Below are 22,304 nucleotides of genomic sequence, written 5' to 3' on the forward strand. Positions count from 1 at the left end.
ATCAGCCTTTTCCCAATTCTCCTTATGTTTACGTGTGTGTGTGTGTGTATGTATTACATGCACATATACTTTGAAATATTTCTTGCATTTGATCTTCAGGCCACTAATTCAGGTTACAACAATGGCCATATGGTTCTTTAATTACTCCTGTAAGTTAGTTCTGCACTCGTTGAGTATTAGTACCAGACACACTTGACCATCCTTGAGTGCACATACTGTATTTCAGTTCTAACTTCCATCTTCTCCAGGAGCCTGGATCACCAGGTGCTCATTGTGTTAAGCATCTTCCTTCTTGTTATTGGTTCTCTTTAAATGTGTTGATATTTAACTTTATCAGGTTATTAGCGGCTTCCATCCTTCAGGTGAAGGAAGGTAAAGACTGGAGATACAGCATTGAATGGTTTACTAGTTCCCCACTGGGGCAACCAAAGAAGGCCTCTCTCCTCATATACCCAGCCTCGGGTTTAGGGAGGTGGCCTTGGCTCCTGCACCGCCTGTTGGAGAACAGGCAACTCTGGAACACTCATATAGGGCTAAGAATTGTTCTGCAGGCCTCTGGACTCCCCAGAACCTGAGTCTGCTGGTCATTGAGTGTCCCTCAGCCCCAGCACTGCTTGGCTTGGGAGACTCTATTCGACCGTAGCTGGGAATGGAAAGAGTGGGAGAGACTGAGGAGTAACTTTCTTTCGGAATACCCCTTCCTTTTCCAACTTTAACATAACAAAATGATCATTCAGGGAGGACTGTGCTGCATCAGGAAGGAGAGATATATGTTCTAGGCCTGACTATGCCACTAGCAAGCCATGTGGCCATCAGCACGTCACTCAATTTTCTTGTACCTCTGTGTCCTCATTTGTAAGATGAAGAGATTGGCCGATTATTGATCTAAGTGGTCTTCCAGCTACAGCCTTCTCCGTTTGTAGGAAATCTCAGTATCCTGAAGGTTCTCATTATGATGTGGAGTAAAATTCAGTAGTTTTTCCATCTGTGTTCTGTGGAGCCCTGCGGATTCTGTCCCGGAGGGAAGGAAGGGATTGGAGATGTTTCGCTTCCCTTTTTATTTGCACTAAGAGTTCGACTGCTAAAACAAGCTTGAAAGCCAGCAGTAGAGTCTACATAAGCCTCAGAATTAAGTTTCTCTAACATAACTTTGGGTTTCTCTTTGGTGTTTTTGCTTATTCCCTTCACATTGTATTTGGGCATTTCATCCTCTCTACCAGTTGTTTTGGGTCAACAGAAGCAAGCAGTATTTATGACCCACCAGCCTTTCAGGATTGAAGGGGACCAGAAGATGCCATCCCAAAATAGACCCCTTTAGCGTATGGATTATATTGAGCTGTAGGGAACTGAGAACCAGCAGTGCAGGAAGAGTGTTTCTTACCTTCCTCTAACTGCGTAAAAATGATGGCTATGTACAAGGAAGAGAGGGACTGCTGGAGATAGCTGTCATCACCTGAGAGGCTCTTACCTGTATGGCAGAACAAACCTTATTTACCATACCTCTCCTCACCTTCTTATAACTTGCCTTCCCCACCTGGAAGCCCCAAAGTCACTTTCCTTTGCTTAGCCTAAGACAGTGTATAAGCCTCAATCATCTGGCCACCTCCTTGAGTCTCGTTTCTTTGCAGGATTCCCTTGTATGCATGTAATTAAAACTTGGTGTGTACATAATTAAAATGTTGGTTCTCTCTTGATAGTTTTTCATCAGTTTGATTCCTGGGCCCGGCCATTGAACCTAGGAGGGTAGATAAACAGGTTTATTTCCTCCCCTACAGGATGGAAAGGGTCTCCTACATGAAGCATCCTCTTAAAGTCACAAAGGGGCTGAGCTGGGTCTCTGTTTTGCAGGTACAGCTTCCTGCATATGACTCTACTGTACATTATAAGGCTTTTTTTTTTTTTTTTTTTTTGAGACGGAGTCTCACTCTGTCGCCAGGGCTGGAGTGCAGTGGCCGGATCTCAGCTCACTGCAAGCTCCGCCTCCCGGTTCCCGCCATTCTCCTGCCTCAGCCTCCCCATCATAAGGCTTTTACGACTTCATTTACAAATTGGTCTAAAGCTGCTCAGCGTCCCTGAGACACTGATGGTCTTTGAGATGATTTATCTAAGTCTGAAATGTTGGCTAATGTTCTTTACTAGAAAGGGCAAGGTTTTATATTGCTGATGTTTAACAGCTAAGGCACTTTTGTTATTTCTTATTTAAAAAAAAAAAAACAGATGAGTGAGGCCGGGCACAGTGGCTCACGCCTGTAATCCCAGAACTTTGGGAGGCCAAGGGGAGGCAGATCACCTGAAGTCAGGAGTTCAAGACTAGCCTGGCCAACATAGTGAAGCCCTATTTCTATTAAAAGTACAAAAATTAGTCAGGCGTGGTGGCAGGTGCCTTTAGTCCCAGCTACATGGGAGACTGAGGCAGGAGAATCACTTGAACCCAGGAGGCGGAGGTTGCAGTGAGCCGAGATCACATCACTGTACCCCAGCCTGGGCAACAGAGTGAGACTCTGTCTCAAACATTAAAATTTAAATTTAAATTTTAAAAAAGATGAGTGAATGTCACTCAGAAAGCATTAGGAGGCCTTACTGCAGATCTCTGCATAGAGTAGGGTTTAATACCTTTGGAAATGATTACATTTTGAATGTCTTAACAAAAATAATTGTATGGGAAGATAACACGCGGAAGATGAGAGATTTAATAGAAATTCTACCTCAACCCTAACTATAGAAACTCTCCCCAAGCCCAGGATCATTACAGTGAGTACTATAATTAAAAATTGTAGGATTCCTTGGTGTAAGTAATCAGCACATACAAAAGTAAAAATAAGCTTTATTCAATGACAGTCTGCCAGTATCTGTAGATTTTGGAATTTCTATTTTCATTCATGTGTGAGAGTTCTGGTTGTCTTTAAGTCCCACAAAAATAACACAGTGGAAATCAATTGAAGGCACAGCCAGAAATACAGATAAGTTAGATGGTCTCTTGAATGTTTCAGCCGTGCCAAATATATTCCGTTAACTAACAGGAAAAATAAATAAATTGGCCAAAAACTACGAGCCCACTGACCATGGGGCCTTACGGAACACACAGAGTGTTTATTTGTATGAAAGGAAAAAATGCAAACGACTTACATGAACACGTGATGACACGAGTCTCGGTTCTGGAAATCTGGGCCATGCACACATCACCAAACCTTCAATGGAGTAAGGGTAGAATGGACTCCTTGGAGGAGTGCCAAAACTGACAAGGAAGTATTGTTGGTGTCAACTCTATCCAAGAACCACAAAGCGCTTTGATGTGGATTCTCCCTCACATCCTGTGCCTGAGCCTCTCACCATCCAGGCCCCTACCTCTACACAGTAAATTTAAAATTTACATAGACACTGAAATCAGCAAATCAGCACCGGCTTGTTTTTCTTTCCTGTCCTTCTCTGTCTGTCCAGTTGTTTCTGTCTCTCTCTCTCTCACCCTCCCTCTCCCCTCTTGTCTCTTTTTTTTTTGGAGATGGGGTCTAGCTGTGTTGCCCAGGCTGGAGTGCAGTGGCACAATCATGGCTCACTGCATCCTCAAACTCCCAGGCTCAAGCACAACCTCATCCTCCTCAGTAGCAGGGACTACAGACGTGCACCATCATGCCTGGCTATTTTCTTTTAACTTTTTGTAGAGACAAGGTCTCCCGATATTTCCCAGGCTGGTCTCGAACTCCTGGGCTCAAGTGAGTCTTCCACCTTGGCCTCCCAAAGCACTGGGATTACAAGGATAAGCTCAGCCTCTGCCTCTTTTTTAAATAAGAAGTTAATAACCGTCTGATGCACTCAACATACCACCCAGAATACCTGGTTTTGGTGAGGCTTCCTCCAGGCTTTTGGAGTACAGAGAAATTTAATGGCTTTTGATGAGCTCCACTTTGAGCAACTTTTATTCCTACACTTACTTAAACTAAATGTGTTTAGTGCAACAGTGCAACTTCCACTCTGTCCTCCAACACCCAGGGGTTATGGAACAATGGCTATGCCAGCCAACTCCAGGCTAGAGCACAGCTGGATATGCCAGATACTCCTGCCTGCTGTCAGCTGTCACCGCAGCACAAGAACACCAGCTTCTTCCTCCTAACACCCCAAGCTTCAGGGTCTTGATCTTCAGCCTCTTCTTCCCTTCCCCTTCCCCTTCCCCTTCCCCTTCCCCTTCCCCTTCCCCTTCCCCTCCCCTTCCCCTCCTCTTCCCTTTCCCCTTCCCCTCCTCTTCCCTTTCCCCTCCCCCTCCTCTTCCCTTTCCCCTCCCCCTCCCCCCTCCCCCTCCCCTTCCCCTCCCCTTCCCTCCCCCCTCCCCTTCCCCTCCCCTTCCCCTTCCCCTCCCCTTCCCCTCCCCTTCCCCTCCCCTTCCCCTCCCCTTCCCTTCCTCTTTTCCCTGTTTTTTTTTCTTGTTTTTTTGTTTTGATGGAGTCTCACTCTGTCACCCAGGCTGGAGTGCAGTGGCACAATCTCAGCTCACTGTAACCTCTACCTCCCAGGTTCCAGCAATTCTCCTGCCTCAGCCTCCAGAGTAGCTGGGGTTACAGGCGCCCGCCACCATGCCCAGCTAATTTTTGTATTTTTAGTAGAGACTGGGTTTCCCCATGTTGACCAGGCTGGTCTCAAACTCCTGACCTCAGGTGTTCTACCCGCCTTTGCCTCCCGAAGTGCTGGGATTCCAGGCGTGAGCCTCCGTGCCCGGGTGGCTTCTCTCTTTTCTAAGGCCGAATTGCAGGAATCACCACTCTGCCTCCACATTTCTATCATTCTCTCTTCCCAGTCACCAAAGCCATTCCATATCATTATCCACAGTCCCTTCTTACCAGAATAAGGTAAGACCTTGCCGCTGTGGGGCCATTAAGACCAAAGCCTTATTCTCTGTTTAGCTCCTGAAGGCATTTGAGTTTGTGATCAAACAGCAAAAATCTAAAAAATCAATACAAGAAGACCATTTTCCTTTTATGATAAGGAGACAGACGGGAGTCTATTAAAACATACAAAGGATGATAAATAGGATAATGGTGCGATCCAGTGACCTGAGATAATGCAACGACTGTGGACCTACTGTTATTCAGTCTGCCTGAGATTAAAACTTACTCTCAAAATTATATGCTTTTGAAAATCTTATAAGGGTGGCCGGGCGCGGTGGCTCAAGCCTGTAATCCCAGCACTTTGGGAGGCCGAGACGGGCAGATCACGAGGTCAGGAGATCGAGACCATCCTGGCTAACACGGTGAAACCCCGTCTCTACTAAAAAATACAAAAAACTAGCCGGGCGAGGTGGCGGGCGCCTGTAGCCCCAGCTACTCGGGACACTGAGGCAGGAGAATGGCTTAAACCCGGGAGGCGGAGCTTGCAGTGAGCTGAGATCCGGCCACTGCACTCCAGCCTGGGCGACAGGGCGAGACTCTGTCTCAAAAAAAAAAAAAAAAGAAAAGAAAATCTTATAAGGAAAACTTTTGTTTATTTGTTTGTTTGTTGAGATGTAGTCTCACTCTGTCGCCCAGGCTGGAGTGCTCTGGTGCAACCTTGGCTCACTGTAAACTCTGCCTCCCAGGTTCAAGCAATTCTCCTGCCTCAGCCTCCCAAGTAGCTAGGACTATAAGCGCACACCACCATGCCCAGCTAATTTTTGTATTTTTAGTGGAGACAGGGTTTCACCAGGTTGGCCAGGCTGGACTGGTCTTAAGACTCTTGGCCTCGAGTGATCCAGCTGCCTCGCCTCCCAAAGTCCTGGGATTAGAGACATCAACCACCATGCCTGGCTGAAAAACTTTTAGTTTTGATTTTGTTTTTTATTTCAGTTATTTTTAGGTAGAACATTAGTTGATTCATTAAAATACATTTAAACAACATGAATTCAGGTAAATCACTGATTAGTAACCATAATTTCCCTCTTAACAGCTAATACTTAAAGAATGCTTACTTACTATTCTTTAATCTCACAAAAACCTTTTGAAGTAAATATTAATATTATCTGCATTTTGCAAAGGAAGAAACTGGAGATTAGTGAGATTAAGAAACAGCTTGTAAATTGGAAAACCAGCTGGAATCTAGGTCTCTTTGGGCCAAAACACAACTGCTTAATCTTTGCTGCTTCTTTGTGTGTAGATAACTACAGATCCAAAAAGCAGAAAAGGGTAGATTTGCATTATAGCAATGGAATTATTATTGCAATAATTGTTTAATTGCACAATACCCCCCAAAAACTGCAACCTGTGTTCATGCTACTACTCTATTGACAGAAACTCTTTTGAAAGAATTTCATAAATCTGAATACCAATTGTTGAAATGCTTGCCTTTTTAACATTTGAATGAGTAGATTAATTTCTATGAGTTTATTTTTATCTGTCTAAATTGGTAAATATTTAGGTTTTCTGACTTTCTTTGTCTCTGAATATTTTTTCCAGGGTCAACGTCTTTTTGAAAAGTTGCTCCAACTGACTTCACAAAATATTGAAATCAAGCTAGTGAGTGATGTAACAGCTGATTCAAAGGTATTAGAAGCCTTGAAATTAAAGGGTAAGACCAAGGTTGATATGCTACTCTATCGCTGGGTTTTCTGTTAAGATACTTTTAATTTCCCTTAAAATAATATATAATATTTTTATAATTAGTACATTTCACTTAGTACATAGTACATTTGCATCTCCTTTGAAAAACAGCTCGATTAAAGTTTTTAAGTGGAGGAACTAATTAATATATTGGGATTTTAAAAAACTGTTGCATATTAGTGTAAGCAAAATAATCTACTGCCCAATAAATGATGATAAACTAGAAAGAAGAATCTTTCCCTTTCTGAACATTTCAACGGTGTGATTACAGAGAAGAACCACTTCTCATCAGAATACACACTGGATCTCTACTTTTCTCTTGCCTGCCAAATGAAAATTCTTTTCATGCTATATTTTTAAAAATAATATAGTCAGATCCTGGAGTCTATGAAACATTGCCTGATTCATGAGTTTTAAGACAATTCCACGGGAGAACACCATTTATATAGCCATTTTGCAATTTTTCTCACAATCTCATGAAGACCGAAAATAATTCCAAAATAACTTTATTTTGCTGTAATCTCAACCGAATTGAGCTCTCATGTCCAAATAGTTTTTACTGTTTTGTAAAAATTGTTACATGGAATTTATTATCCCAAGTGTAAGCCTCTGAAAGGCATGTTTGAGCCAGTGAAAATGTTCAAGCTGCCGGGTGTCCCTAGAAGAGGACAGGGCACTGACCCCAGTGAGTCATTCATGTTCTGCCTGATGGCGTTACAGCTCATGTTTGTGCTATTTAAACATATTGTGCATTTTTTGCTTGTCATCTTCCCCACATTTTTAAGTGGCAATTCCTTCTAAAAATGGAACAGAACAGGAATCAAATAAGTGAGCCCCAGTGGCCCTTCCTCCTGGAGAAGAAAAATTGGAAGTGATAAAGCATATTGAAAGTCATAGACATATAGAAGACATAAGCTTGGCTACGCACATGTACCTATCACCATGCACAAGTTTTCTATGCACAGGAAAATAAAACATGAGATAGTCGTATGTTTGAAAAGCTGTGCTGTGCTACCTGGGTACAGCAGAATGTGTTTGAAAAACTTGTAAGTGCCTAGTTCAGTGGATTGACAGATAACAATCAATGTGGCTTAGAAACGTATTCTTACTTTTCCTATTTTTTAAAAATGTAAAATTGGATTCTCACGATCTGATAATTTGTTAGACAACAGTTTTTTTTTTTCTGAGAAAATGATTACTTTTGGTTAACCAAGGGTCCTGTATTTGCAGATGATTTTCCATATGGAGTTTACTAGCATCTCTTTGCATTTGATTATCCCAACAGGATAAAAAGCCAATGTGTTAGGAAGAGAAGGAGGGAGCCCGAGACATCCACAGCTCTCTTTCTTGCCATAGCCCGTGCTAAATCTTGTAAACTCAACCCAAAGTTAAAACTGGGGGATATTAGGAAGGCTAACAGATTTTCTTAGGAGTTGCTGAATATTTACTACTGTAAATAGTAATTGACAAATGTACAAATAAAGGCCTGGTTTATGTTTCTATTGTGAACTATACATTAAAATTTCATTATAGTAATTGCATCTCACAGAAAAAGAAGTGTTTGAATTTCCAAGCATATGTAGATACTACAACAACTTAGGTTCTGTTGATATATAATAAGACTTCTTATCAAAATACGAAAACAAATTATTTTCCTTCATAGGAGTAAAGCAATAAGCAGGACCCTATTTTCTCATAGCTATTTTCTAGGTAGCGATAGTAGGCCTCTCTGGCTCTTAGTAATGCACATGATGTGTATGCTGTATGTAGAACATGTATAAAACTTTAAAATACAGTTATTGTATTTCTCTACTCTTGTCCTTTGGTAGATATATATTAAATAACAGTACATTTTAGAAATAATTTTATGAGACTATTTTAAATCTGTGAATGAATATTTTGCTTAAGGGTTATCTTTTTTTGCGGGGAGGGATTCTAGTCTTTTAGCAAAATTCTAGAAAGTTTTTTCCAGAAATATCCCACACACACAAAAAAATAGGTAAATATAAAATGAGCCATGAGCAATTTCAGCTGCAAGAGGTACTGAATGTAGAAACTAATCAAATATGTTGTGAAAAAGAATAAAAGCATGGCTTCCCAATAAATGGTAAAGATTTAGTGCAGGTGTCAGTAGGCCCAGAAAAGGCCAGGCAGGCTGGAGAAGTGAGACAGCTGGCCAAGGCCTCCCGATGGGTGGCGTGCGGGTCATTCCTGTTCCTTTTGCTCCCCACGCTTTGCCTCTCTCCTTGACTCGGAAGTCAGAAACCATCTCTTCAAGGTCTCACACTGTGGCTTGGAGGTGAGGTGCTTTTGAAACCTAGCCCTCATGAAGTCCTTGCACCCAGGGAGGGATTTAATTTTACACCAGAGTCTCTGTAAATTCAAAATGGGTTTTACTAATCAGTTTTCTTAATTTCACTTCCTAACCATCTCCGCCTGTATCCCTCATATAAACATCTCAAATGCAACGTGTTGACTCAGCTCACGTGCTTTCTTTCCCTCCCTGCACCAACACAGCATCTGTCCCTATACCTAAATGTCCATCTGCTTAGTCACTCACGTTAGAAACTCAACTCCACGCTCTCATAAGCCACATCTAAGGAGCCACGGTCTATAGACTCTACCCACTCTGTCTTTCTTCTAGATACCACATTTCCTCCTCACCCACCTGCCTTATTTCAGGTCTGTTAATACTTTGCTCAAGCCTTTGTCACCTTTCCTCTTTCACCATCTGATCTTCCACACAGCTGCCAAAGAGATCTTCGACCACATGGTTATTATCAACTTACACGTTCTCCCAAATTGCATGCAGATGTGCAGATGCCTAAGGAATATCATGCATGCAATAAAAGGCACAAGTATTAAATATATAGCTCAATGAATTTCACAAAGTAAACACATCCACATAACACCTTCACAGATCAAGATGTAGAACATTGCAGACATCTCAGAAAGCCTTCTCAATCCCCCTTGCAGTCAATGCCCTCCGCAGAGGGAACCCCTATTTTGACCTCTAGCATAGATTATCTTTATCTTTCTTTGAGCTTTATATAAATAGAATCACAGAATTCTGTGTCTGGATTCCTTGGCTCAGTTTTATGTTTATAAGACCAATACATGTTGGATATAACAGTGGTTTATTTTACATTATTGTATAGTATTCCATTGTATGAATATAATACAATGGATCTGTTCTACTGATAGTAGATGTTTGGGTTTTTCCTAGTTTGGGTTATTATATATAGCGCTGCTATGAGCATTCTTGTACATGTCTTTCAGATGTCTACACATATACATTTCTGTTGAGTATATACTTAGGATTGGGATTGCTGATGTAATAGGCTATATATATGTTCAATTTCAATAGATATTGGTCAGTCAGTTTTCTAAATGATTGTAACAATTTACACTCTCACAAACGCTATGTTAATGTTCTGTTTGCTCCACATCCTTGCAAAATGTGGCACCTTGTTCTTTTTATTTTAGCCATTCTGGTGGATAGGTATCATGTTGTATCTTTAATTTTCATTTCTCTGATGGCTAATTATATTGAGCATCTTCTCATATGCTTATTGACCATTTCCATATTCTCTTGGAGAAGGTGCCTCTGCAAGTATTTTGCCCAGTGTTATTGTTGCTTGGTTTTATTGGTCCATTCTTATTGAGTTTTAATGAAATCGGATTTGTTAATTACTCCTTTATTGTTGATGCTTACTGCATCCTGTGTAAAAACTATTTATCATTACAAGGTCATGGAGATGTTCTTGTTTGTTCTGTTCTAGATACTATATTATTTTGCTGTTCAGGCTTAAGTCTGTGTTAAGTTTGGACTTTATTTTTGCTTATGGTATGAAGTAGCAGTAAAGGTTAATTTTTATACAAATGGGGGGTCATTTGTTTAAAAAAAACCTCTTCACAGCATGTTCAAGGCATCGTTGTTAAAAATTAGGTGACTATGTTTTAGTTCTGTCTTTGAATTCTTTACTGTATTTTCTTTTTTTTTTTTTTTTTTTTTTTGAGACGGAGTCTTGCTCTGTCACCAGGCTGGAGTGCAGTGGCCGGATCTCAGCTCACTGCAAGCTCCGCCTCCCAGGTTTATGCCATTCTCCTGCCTCAGCCTCCCGAGTAGCTGGGACTACAGGCGCCCGCCAGCTCGCCTGGCTAGTTTTTTTGTATTTTTTAGTAGAGACGGGGTTTCACCATGTTAGCCAGGATGGTCTCGATCTCCTGACCTCGTGATCCGCCCGTCTCGGCCTCCCAAAGTGCTGGGATTACAGGCTTGAGCCACCGCGCCCGGCCCACTTTACTGTATTTTCTTAGTCTACTTATTTATTCCAGGACAAATGCCATACTGTTTATCTTGCCTTTGTAATATGTGTTACAGATGGTGTAACTTTCATCTTTGTTCTTCACTTTTAGAACTGCCTTATTCTTGGACCTTCAGGTTTTGAAATAAATTTTGGAACCATCTTATAAAACTACTGAAATCGTATTAGAATTACACTGACTCTGTAGACAAACTTGTTGAAAATTGGCATTGACAATATTGAATCTTTTACTTCATGCCTATAACAAAGCTACAATATTTCCTCTTACTACTGCTTTAGCTGCATCTCTCTATTTTTAATATGACATAAATGTCTAAATCATTTTTCTGTCCAAAAGGTTTTCTGATTTCTACTATAGTCTACTTTGTACTGTGGCCTATTTAGAAATGTAAATCTTAATTTTCAAACATTTGGAGATTGTTCTATTTGTCCTTTGTTATTTTCATTATGTATATTCATAGAATATACTTGGTATGATTTCAGTCATTTGGTATTTTTAGAAAGTTACTTTATAAAAATTTATTTAAATAAATTTGTTTTATAAATATCAAGGCTTTCTATTGCTTTCATACAGCTTTCATTTTTGTTTTTGCATTTTATAAGTCTTGACCAGACTGAGTCTAAAAGCTGAAAGTGGAGTATAAGTGAAATGGCTTCTCATTGTCTGATACATGATCTTAATTGGTAGACTTCAGAAACAAGCTAAATGAGATGTGAGATTGTCATCGAAATCCTCTGCTTTCTTCAAATCCATGTTCCTGCGGGATGTGCCACTTACTGCCACCACTTGGCTTACTAGGAGTAATCGTGACAATTCTTTTTTTTTTTTTTTTGAGACAGAATCTCGCTCCATCACCCAGGCTGGAGTGCAGTGGTGTGATCTCAGCTCACTGCAAGCTCCGCCTCCCGGGTTCAAGTGATTCTTCTGCCTCAGCCTCCCAAGTAGCTGGGATTATTGGTACATGCCACTACCCCTGGCTAATTTTTGTATCTTTAGTAGAGATGGGGTTTCACCATATTGACCAGGCGAGTCTCAAACTCCTGACCTCATGATCTGCCCACCTTGGCCTCCCAAAGTGTTGGGATTACAGGCGTGAGCCACTCCGCCTGGCCAGCAATTCTCTTAAGTCCCGTTTTCTCTACTCATGCGTCCCAGCAAATGCCTTTGATATCCTACTTCTCACCAAAGCTGGTCCTAGTAATAGCACAGTCATATTATTGAATTTTTATATTACTAACACAATTGTTATTTCTGGTTGTATATTTTAGTCCTAAGCAAAATATTATCCCTCAAGGATACCACTGTACTTTTCATTCTTGTATGTTATAGTTACTGTTGCAATTAAAGTGAAAATTAAGAATTATTTGTTTGTCTACCAAAACCATAACAATTCATTGTGCTGTCTATAATATGACTACAATATTTAATGCCTCTGTAGCCTAGCAACAATTAAAATAAAGTCAGAAAACATAAATTTCCTTTTGGAAAAAAAAGTAGGCTTTTATTTATTCATGGTTGGATGATAAAATGATGAGTGAAATAAATGTCATAAAAGATTTAGAATCAGTGACCTAGAAGTTAAGTCGATGTTTTTTTTTTAAAGGCATTTGAAACCTCAAGGTCTGAAATCTCTTGTTTCAGTCTCATTCTTACTATTTACTGTAATTGACTTTTCAAGTATCTGAAAGCTATTTGTGATTCCCAAACACAACCTACTTTTTCAGGGCCGTGTTTCTCAAAATATGCTTTTCCCTGTGCCTGAAATACCCTTATGTATTTCCCTTGACAATTTACAAGTTCTTTTTCATCCTTTTTTTAAATTTTGTTGTTGTTGTTGTTGTTGAGAGAGAGAGAGAGAGATGATGTCTTGCTCTGTTGCCCAGACTGTAGTACAATGGCACTGTAGTAGCTCACTGCACCTTTGAACTCCTGGGCTCCAGTGATGCTTCTATCTCAGCCTCCCCAGTAGCTGGGACTACAGGCATGTGCCACCATGCCTGACCAAGTCCATTTTTAAGCCTTACACATAGTATTTTCCCTTTTACCTTCATCTCTTTACCCTGGTTGGTCTTACCATCTACTTTTTCTCCATTGTTCATTAATGTTTAATCCAACAATTATTCCTTGACTATCTGTCATGTGCCAACAAGTTGGGCTTTAAAGAGAGGAAGTTGACTAAGACATGAGCCTTCCCCTAACTTCAAAGAGTTCAGAGTTTGGTAGAGAAGACCAAAGTGATCAAGAAATTCCTAAAACATCGACACACAGAGTCCAATGTTTCTGAATCACTTTTTGCAACAGCGGTTGTTGCCCATGCTTTCCACTCAGTGTTGTCTCTGTACCACCAGGAATGTCCATGGTGCTATGTAGCTTTAAGAAACAGAATGCATTACTGTTGTCTCTTTGTTTCTAATCAGAATTCCATCCTGCTTGTTTTTGAAGCATACCAGAATATGTCAAAGCAAGATATTCGGACAATAACCAGATCTTGTATTCCTTCCTCAAAGGGTCCTTAAATGGTTTGTTGACCAAATATTGGGAAACTTCAAGAGCTCTGTCATGCCACCAGGAACAATTCAGTGACAACTTTGTCACTACTTGCCACCTGGTCTGTAGCAATCATAAGATGCATTGCAATGTCAGGGATGTTAAAAAGTGAAGGCTAAATGTTTTAGAATCAATGACTTACAGTAATAAGTGTTATTTTAAAATATTTAGTAATAAACTAAAAAATTCAACTTAGAAACTTTAAACTTTAATACATTAATTAAATTAAAATGACCATTCCTCATCCCACACTGAGAGAGGTAGATTCTCAATCAAACCTCTTGTAACAGACCTTCTTTGTAGTGCAGTGACCACACTCAGTGGATGGAAATTCGGAGAATTCAGACTGTGCTGGTTTTTAAGAAATGTGGGGTCTTTACAGAGCCCCTTGATGGCTAGAGCATTCAGCAATAGGAAGTGTGCCCACCCGAAAATAGAAATAAGCAAAAACTGCTCTATGACCTGAAACAGGAAGGAAGTTACTCAAATCAGTTCTTATATGCAATTTCTATAGGAAAACAATACAATGAAACCAGAAACCTGAAATACACTGGAGAAGAGACAGTCTCCTGGGGTAGACAAGAAAGATAACAGAAATCACATTCCTAGCTATGCAGCGTGATGAATTGCAACCCAAATGAAAAAAGAGGGGCTAGTCGCGAGAGCTTGGTTCTAAAAAGAAGAGGGATAGCAAACATTCAGTGGTAAATGTGACAGGCATGAAAAGGCTCAGGCAATTGCTCCTACTGACATTATCTGCTAAGAGAGAGTGACCATACAAATGACGATTTCACTTATAGGCTAAACTCTGTCACTCGGTGCTGTTTGGTCTTTAAAAAAAAAATTTAATCTTTTAAATTGATTTTATCTGAAAAGTAAAAGTTACATATATTGATCATGTGCAACATATTTTGAAATCTGTATACATTAGCTACATTGAGCTAATTAACATACACATTATTTCATATGCTTATTTTTTGTGGTGAGAGCACTTGAAATCTACTTCCTTAGCAATTTTCAAGAATACAATCTCGTACATTGTTATTAACTATTATCACCATGTTGTGTGATAGATCACTCCTTATTGCCAGTCATCAGTCCAGTTATACAACCAGAGAAAGAAATTAATCCTAGAGCTTGGGGACCTCCATGCTGTGTCTCTTTCTCCTGATGGTCCAGCACACCGTGGGCTTGGGGTGTTAACACAGTCCTGCTCAGCTGGTGTTGCAAGTTTTCAGTGTGTTCGAATCAAACATGCATTTTCCTCCCCCTCCCTTCTCTGCTGCACACAAACCTACAAGTGATTAAACATAGAGCTTAGTCTGTGCCACCTATAAATGTTTTGTGATAACTTTAAGGAGCTGATAACAAAACTTTTTTATGAGGTTTTGTTTCGTTTTGCCAGAGCATTAATGTATCAAGAATTTTCTTTCCTTTTTGGATTCTTCAGATAGATAGTAGGTAGGCAGACAGGTAGGTAGATAGTTAGATGACAGATACATAGAAAGATATTGATAAATGATAGAAAGATAGATAGATAGATAGATGGCAGGTAGATAGATGGCAGGTAGATAGATATAGATAGATGATAGGTAGGTAGGTAGGTAGATATGGATAAAAGAAAGAAAGAAAGATAGATAATAGGTGGATAGAGACAGATAAATAGATGGAAAGAAAGAGAAAAGAAAGAAAGAAGATAGGTAGGTAGATGACAGATACACGGAAAGAAAGAGATAGATGACAGATACACAGAAAGATAGATATTAATAGATAGATGATAGTTTATTTGTGCTGCTATAATAAAATAACTGAGGCTGGGCAATTTATAAAGAACAGACACTTACTCTCTCACAGTTCTGGGGTCTGGAAGTTTAAGATCAAGGCACCAGCAGGTTCAGTGTCTGCTGAGAGCTGCTCTCTGCTTCCAAGATGGCGCCTGATTACTGCGTCCCCCAGAGGAAACAAACACTGTGTCCTCACGTGGCGGATAAGACAGAAGGGCAAAGAAGAGTCTAAGCTGGTTCCTTTCAGCCCCCGCTACAAGACACCAATACATTAGTGACTCAGTCACTTCCCAAAGACCCCACCTCTTAATACTGCCACAGTGGGGATTAAGTTTAAACAGATGAATCTTGAGGGACATTCAAATCATATAGAGAAATAGATCTTCAGATTTTCTCCCCATGAGATTTTAAAATTAAATTTCTCGATTTCCGTATCTTTGTATCCACATTGTTTCCTTTCTGTTCCTTTTTGTCTGTAAAGGCAATACAAAGCATGCTCCTGGAGTGGACTCTTGGTCCCAGTGACAGTGCTCAGCCCTCTACATCCACTCATCTGCTCCCTTTGTGACTACAGTCATACATTTGCTGGATGACTGTCTCAGACACCCAGTTTAAAAGTGACCCCAACTTTCCCTCATTAGCACTATATGGCAAGTAAGTAAGCCAATTAGACAGAGCCTTACCCATATTAGTGAATAACCAAGAGCCACAGGGACTTAATGAGCCCTGGCTGGGCATCTTTAGGTCATTTGGGTTATGATCCTACAAAGCATCAAACAAATGCTAGACTTTTAATTGGTCTTACTTGTGACTAAATTTTATGCATTAAAGTCAAAATCTTAATTGAAATAAGACTAAAACACTTTCACTCTTGTTAATAACACTGTATTTTTAAATTGTTGAGTTCTGGTGTTCCTTTAGCTACATTATATTAAAAAGGACAGGGAGCTGCTGAATTCTTTCTGTTGAATTCTAAATGTGATCGTTGCCATTGCTTATTTAGATTCAAGAAAGCTGCACTCATTCATCATTGATGACCCATATTTTTATTTTCACATTCATGGATTAGGCTTAACAAAATCCTTGAAAGGGAAAATATATTCCTAAATCTGAGCACAAGAGAGTGTGTAATTTTTTAAGTTAATGCAGGCTGCCCTAGTTTCCAACTTCCGCATTTTACAAGGTGATTTTTGAACAGCTTATTCCAAATCAGTGGGGGATAGCCTATTGAGGTTTTGTTTTTGGTTTTTACCTAGGTTTTACTGCTTTGTAATTGTTTCAAAACCTAACTCTACAAGTACGTATGCCTGTATGTGCTAATTTAATGTAAGCCTTAATAAGTATAATTTGATAGTTTCCCTCGAGTAAACTTTCTATTATTCTGGCTTTCATTTCCACTGTCTAAAATGTTGTCATCGTTAAGGAAGCTGAACATTTCAGAGGGCATTTTGTTGTTCAAGTGAAGGACGGTCCTCATGGTTATGAATGTGGAATCCTCTGGACAGGGGACTTACGAAGCTGCTTTGTATTGGCTTCGCTCTGGTAATGGCTCAGATGGAAGTCAGGGTGCCCTGACAGTCACCCAGGCATGCTTTTCCAATATGTGCTTTCATTTCACACCTTCTCAAAGTGAATGCCACTTGGGCTCATGCTTGATTGCCTGAGGGCTGCTGCCTTTGTCCTATACGCTGCCATATTGCAAGGGATTCTTTCCTCCACCTTTCTTTACAGCACACTAAAATATTTGGCAGCAAGTCAGGAACTTTTCATCCTGTGTTTGTTTGACCACATTATGCTTTTTAGTGATAATTTGCAGAGTAATTAGCATAATAACTAGGAACAGGTACTTTTGTGGCCCAGACCTTGTGCTAAAATTCTAAACTTGTCATTACTGTATGGTATAACCATAGGCCGGCACTTTCTCTGAGCCTCAGTGGTTTTTGTTGTTGTTTTTTGAGACGGAGTTTCACTCTTGTTGCCCAGGCTGGCATGCAATGGTGCGATATTGGCTCACTACAACCTCCAGCTCCCGGTTTCAAGAGATTCTCCTGCCTCAGCCTCCCGAGTAGCTGGGATTATGGGTGCCCACCACCATGCCCGGCTAATTTTTGTATATTTGGTAGAGATGGGATTTCACCATGTTGGCCAGGCTGGTGTTGAACTCCTGACCTCAGGTGATCCGCCTGCCTTGGCCTCCCAAAGTGCTGGGATAATAGGCATGAGCCACTGTGCCCAGCCTTTTCTTTTTATCTTATCTTTTTTTTTTTTTTTTTCAGTTAAATGAGGATAATAATAACCTCCCTGAGAGCTGTGAGAATTCACTTAGATAATATATTAAAAGTGTCTGGTGCAGGTGCCCACCTCATAATAAACTGTTAGTAAATGACATCCACTAGAACTGTTGCCTTAGTTTACCCCAGTGCGCACTATTTGTGTTTGACCTGTCAGTGCCACTAGTCCAGACTGGATTTATTTTTACTTCTAAATTACAAACGTAGGTCTGTGATTTTCTGATGAAAGAAAAGTTTTAATCATACATTACAGATTGTCTTTGGGAATGCAGCTGGTTCGTTTGTATGGTTGTGCGCTAACTCTTGCTGGCTCCAGTTTGTATTGGAATTGTTCAGCTGGTGACACCAATGATTCCCCATCTGTGTTTTCCATCTCTGTTCTAAGAGCTACCCAAGTTAGGTCTGCAATTCAATGTGTTTAAACTTTCACAAGGGTTCATCTGATACATATAATATAGTTGTGCCCGTCTAAACACATAAAATCTAAACATTTGCTCTGAAACGTAGAATCTTATGCTACAGGTTTTATTTTTATCCCTGATACATAACCTTGGCAGGATTAGCATTTTCAAGGAAATTCTATGCATATCCAACCTTGTGACAGGAGAGAAGTAGAATTTTATCTATTTCATCTAGTTGTGGCTTTATGTATTTCTATTCTAGGAATGCTAGAATTTGGGGAGGATGTTCTTTAAGAGGTGAAGAGAGGCTGGGTGTGGTGATTCACACTTGTAATCTCAGCACTTTGGGAGGCTGAGGTGGGAGGATCATTGGAGCCCAGGAGTTCCACGCTGCAGTGAGCTGTGATCAGTGAGCTATGATCCACCACTGCACTCCAGCCAGGCGGTAGAGTGAGACCCCGCCTCAAAAAAAAAAAAAAAAAAAAAGACATACATGGTGGTTCATGCCTCTAATCCCAGCACTTTGGGAGGCTAAGGTAAGCGGATCACAAGGCCAAGAGTTCAAGACTAGCCTGAGCAGCATGGTAAAACCCCATCTCTACTAAAAATATAAAAATTAGCCGGGCTTCGTGGCACAAGCCTGTAATCCCAGCTACTCGGGAGGCTGAGGAAGGAGAATTGTTTGAACCCAGGAGGCGGAGGTTGCAGTGAGTGGAGATCACATCACTGCACTCCAGCCTGAGCGACAGAGTGAGACTCCGTCTCAAAAAAAAAAAAAGAAAAGAAAAAAAAAAGACACTGAAGAGGAATAAAGATATAAATAAAAGAATAAATAGTAATCTTTCAGAAAGCCCTTATAATTCCGAGGGATCCCATGGTCAGCATTTTTAGCCAGTGGCTTTTCTATTTTTTTCAGTTCCAAACAGAAAAGCTAGTTGCTAAAAATACTGATCATGGGATCCCCAGAATCATAAGGGCTTTCAGAAGCCCTCGTCTCCACATCTATGTTCACAAATCCACATGTATGTTCTGAAGGGTACTAGGACTTTTTTTTTCTTTGTTGTAGAGATAGTCTTGTTATGTTGCCCAGGCTGGTCTCGAACTCTTGAGCTCAAGCCATCCTCCCACCTTGGCCTCCCCAAGTGCTGGGATTACAGATGTGGGCCACCATGACCGGCTAGAGATGTGTTGTCTTCTGACAGAGCGGTTCCTGCCTTGCCTGGAGTAGCCAGACACAGTATATTCATTATCCTTATTAGTGAGTAAGTTCCCTTACTTCTGTGACTCCGTGTCTGTTTTAAAAGTGGACATCTCAATTGCACCTGCTTTTTAAATCAATGTCATGAGAACTGGTGTGAGTTAAGATGCAAAGTTCTATTTCTGTTGTTTCCAGCAGGCTGTTCAGCATGAACCTTGGCCATGACCTATTATTTCTGTGCCCACCTTCTTCCCACACTATATTTTATCTATATTTTTTTAGCCCATGTTCTTCTATCCCTTTCTCATGCTTGGTCATTCTACTAACTTCCTCCTCTGTCACACACAGGAAAATGTATTCCAAATACTCACAGCTGTACTCACACTCTATGTCTCCTAACCAGCATCTTTTCTCTTCATAAGATCATGTCTCTTACTTACTGAACATAACAAACAAAACTAGAGGTTATCAGTCTGGGACTCTCCCATCACAGTGCTCCATCCCAGTACAGTTTCCATATCTCCATGCATCTCCACCTCCTTTCCTTCAGCCTCAGAAGGAGGGTGTCTCTGATTCTCTTCCAAGGCTCTCTTCCCCCTGAGACACCTGGTCCCACGTTCTCAGGAATTTCATTCAAGTTTTTTTCTCTCTTACCTTTACATTTACCCTTTGCCTTTTAAATGGCTCTCTCCCCTCAACGTGTAAATACACTCAAGTCAATGAGGGGAAAGGAAAAAGAACTTGGCACTATCCATCCTAGATGCCCTCTGGCAGGTGCCCCCCACCCAATGCCTGCCCTTTTCTCCATGTTCAGGTTTATGCACCACTGTTCCTACCTCCGTGCAGTCCTCCAACCGCAGCAGCCTGGCTCTGCCCTGACTCCACTGAAACGACCTTGTCGAAGTCCCGGAGGACTTCCAGGTATGGAACTCGGTGGGAATATCTTAGACCTGCATCACATGACCTTTCTTCAGCTTTGAACACTGTGTGCTGCTTTTTTCTTCTCCTTGGAACTGTCTAGTCCCTTGATTTCACTCTGTATTTCCCTTCTGTCTCTGGCCACACTTTCTCAGTCTCTTTTGCTGATTTTGAATACGCTATCTTTCCCTTAAACATTGGCTTCTTCTCTTCTTTCTCTTCCTCTTCCCTTGTTTTCACTTTCTTCCCTCTTGCTGCATTGATTGCTTCTGCTTCTGCGGCTGCATTCATCACCGATATGCAGATGGACCACGCATTGTTTTTCCTGAGTTCCAGGCGCAAATATTCAACAGCAAACTTCACATTTCCTCTTGGATATTCATGGAATACCTCAAAATCAATGTGTCCAAAATGAAATGGATGTCCCACCCCCACCTGGCCCTCCATGTTCTTCTTCCATTAAGTTTTATCTCAGCAAATGATCTGACTATCCTATGTTTGCTCCCCAAAGAAACCTAAAGCTAACTTTGACTTCCTTCTCCTCCTTCAACCTTCAAAATCAAATCGGTCTGCACTTCTACATGTGTGTCTTAACATTTCTGGAAATGGTTCTCCTTTTCCCTCCCTACCTCTACTCCTCTAACTTAGGCCTTTATCATTTCTCTTGAATGATTGCAAATGGACATCCTAACAGTTTTTCCTGACTCCAGCGTTAACTATGTTCTATTCTCCACACTGAATGATGCTCCTAAAAGTCAACAAATTCTTCCCGTCCCTTCCTTGCTTTACCCTTTTTTGGCAACTTGCTGAATTTTTTATTTGAATGTATTATTTTATTATGTATTAGGATAAAGTAACTAGTACATCAAACACATTTTATGATTAGTAATACTTGGGGCAAAGCTAAGAATGTATCAATTTAAATTTGATTTAAGTATAATTAAGAAATTAATAGTACTGGTCTAGAAATAGGATCGGTTAAAAAAATAATAATATGGAACTCAAATGGCAGCAGAGAAGAGACATTCCAAAGTTCTCATCAAAGTTTCCCCAGGAGGCCTCTCCCACCTCCCTCCAAGCTGAGCCGTCTGCTCCTCCCCATTCCCTTTCACCCTCCAGGGCTTCCCTGTCTCTGAGCATCACCACACTGTAATGCATGTTTCTACTTTTAGGCTTTAACCCCAATGAGGGAAAGATGGAGACTTGAGGCCTGACGTGTGTAGGCAACAAATAAATGTTAGTTGAATAAACAGTGCAAGCTTTGGGCATGTAAAGCACTCCATAGAGTACACTTCAAACTTCCCATATTTCAGATTAAGTCTTCATTTTTATAATACCGAGTATACTATTTTTCTCTTGGAGAGACTAAACAATGTGGCAAGTGACTAAATTTAAAATTGGGAGATTTAGAAGGGTTGAACAAGTTTGTTCTGACATGGTTGGGACCTAGAGGGTGGTGAAGGAATAACTTTCTCTATATGAAGAGAACCTTACTAGAAAGGAATTTCTTTATAATTAAAGCTTAGGATGGCTCTCAAATGTTATGCTAATTAGTAATTGATGGCACGAGCATTTTATTTTATTTTATTTTATTTTTTTTTTTTGAGGCGGAGTCTCGCTCTGTCGCCCGGGCTGGAGTGCAGTGACCGGATCTCAGCTCACTGCAAGCTCCGCCTCCCGGGTTCACGCCATTCTCCTGCCTCAGCCTCCCAAGTAGCTGGGACTACAGGCGCCCGCCATCTCGCCCGGCTAGTTTTTTTTGTATTTTTAGTAGAGACGGGGTTTCACTGTGTTAGCCAGGATGGTCTCGATCTCCTGACCTCGTGATCCGCCCGTCTCGGCCTCCCAAAGTGCTGGGATTACAGGCTTGAGCCACCGCGCCCGGCCGGCACGAGCATTTTAAAAGTATAGAATGCTATATCAATGCTAATTTTCATGGAAATTTACATAGTATCTGTCTCCTAGTAGAAAATAGCCCTTGAGAGTGACATTGAAAATGGCGTTTGAGGAGTTGATATAATTCAAACTAGTTTGGTTTATGTTTCTGTTCCTTTAATAAACTCCTATGGAGATCAGAAATAAGAATATTTTGAATTTTTTGTCTACATTACTTTTCCTGGCCATTTGCCCAGTTAGATGATGGGGGTATGGATCATACTTCGGAGAACGTGTGCAGTTTGCTGAGATGTTCTAAATTCTTCCATAATTAGCCCTCAACCATAGGGCTAATTAACCCAAACTTATGCAGAGGTATTAAGTGATTTCCTTCTCAAGAA

At 40.7% G+C, this 22,304-nt stretch overlaps 1 protein-coding gene across 1 annotated transcript in view; it reads left to right on the forward strand.

The window, feature by feature from the left end:
* Positions 1-22,304, forward strand: part of PLD5 (phospholipase D family member 5) — a 356,225-nt gene that overhangs the window by 173,565 nt on the left and 160,356 nt on the right. The window contains exon 4 of the mRNA XM_033197381.1: positions 6,417-6,528. Within this exon, the coding sequence (XP_033053272.1) occupies positions 6,417-6,528 (112 nt within the window). The remainder of the gene's footprint in view (positions 1-6,416; positions 6,529-22,304) is intronic.

The sequence above is a fragment of the Trachypithecus francoisi genome, unplaced genomic scaffold (assembly GCF_009764315.1).
Source record: "Trachypithecus francoisi isolate TF-2019V2 unplaced genomic scaffold, Tfra_2.0 Lachesis_group5, whole genome shotgun sequence".
NCBI classification, from domain to species: Eukaryota; Metazoa; Chordata; class Mammalia; order Primates; family Cercopithecidae; genus Trachypithecus; species Trachypithecus francoisi.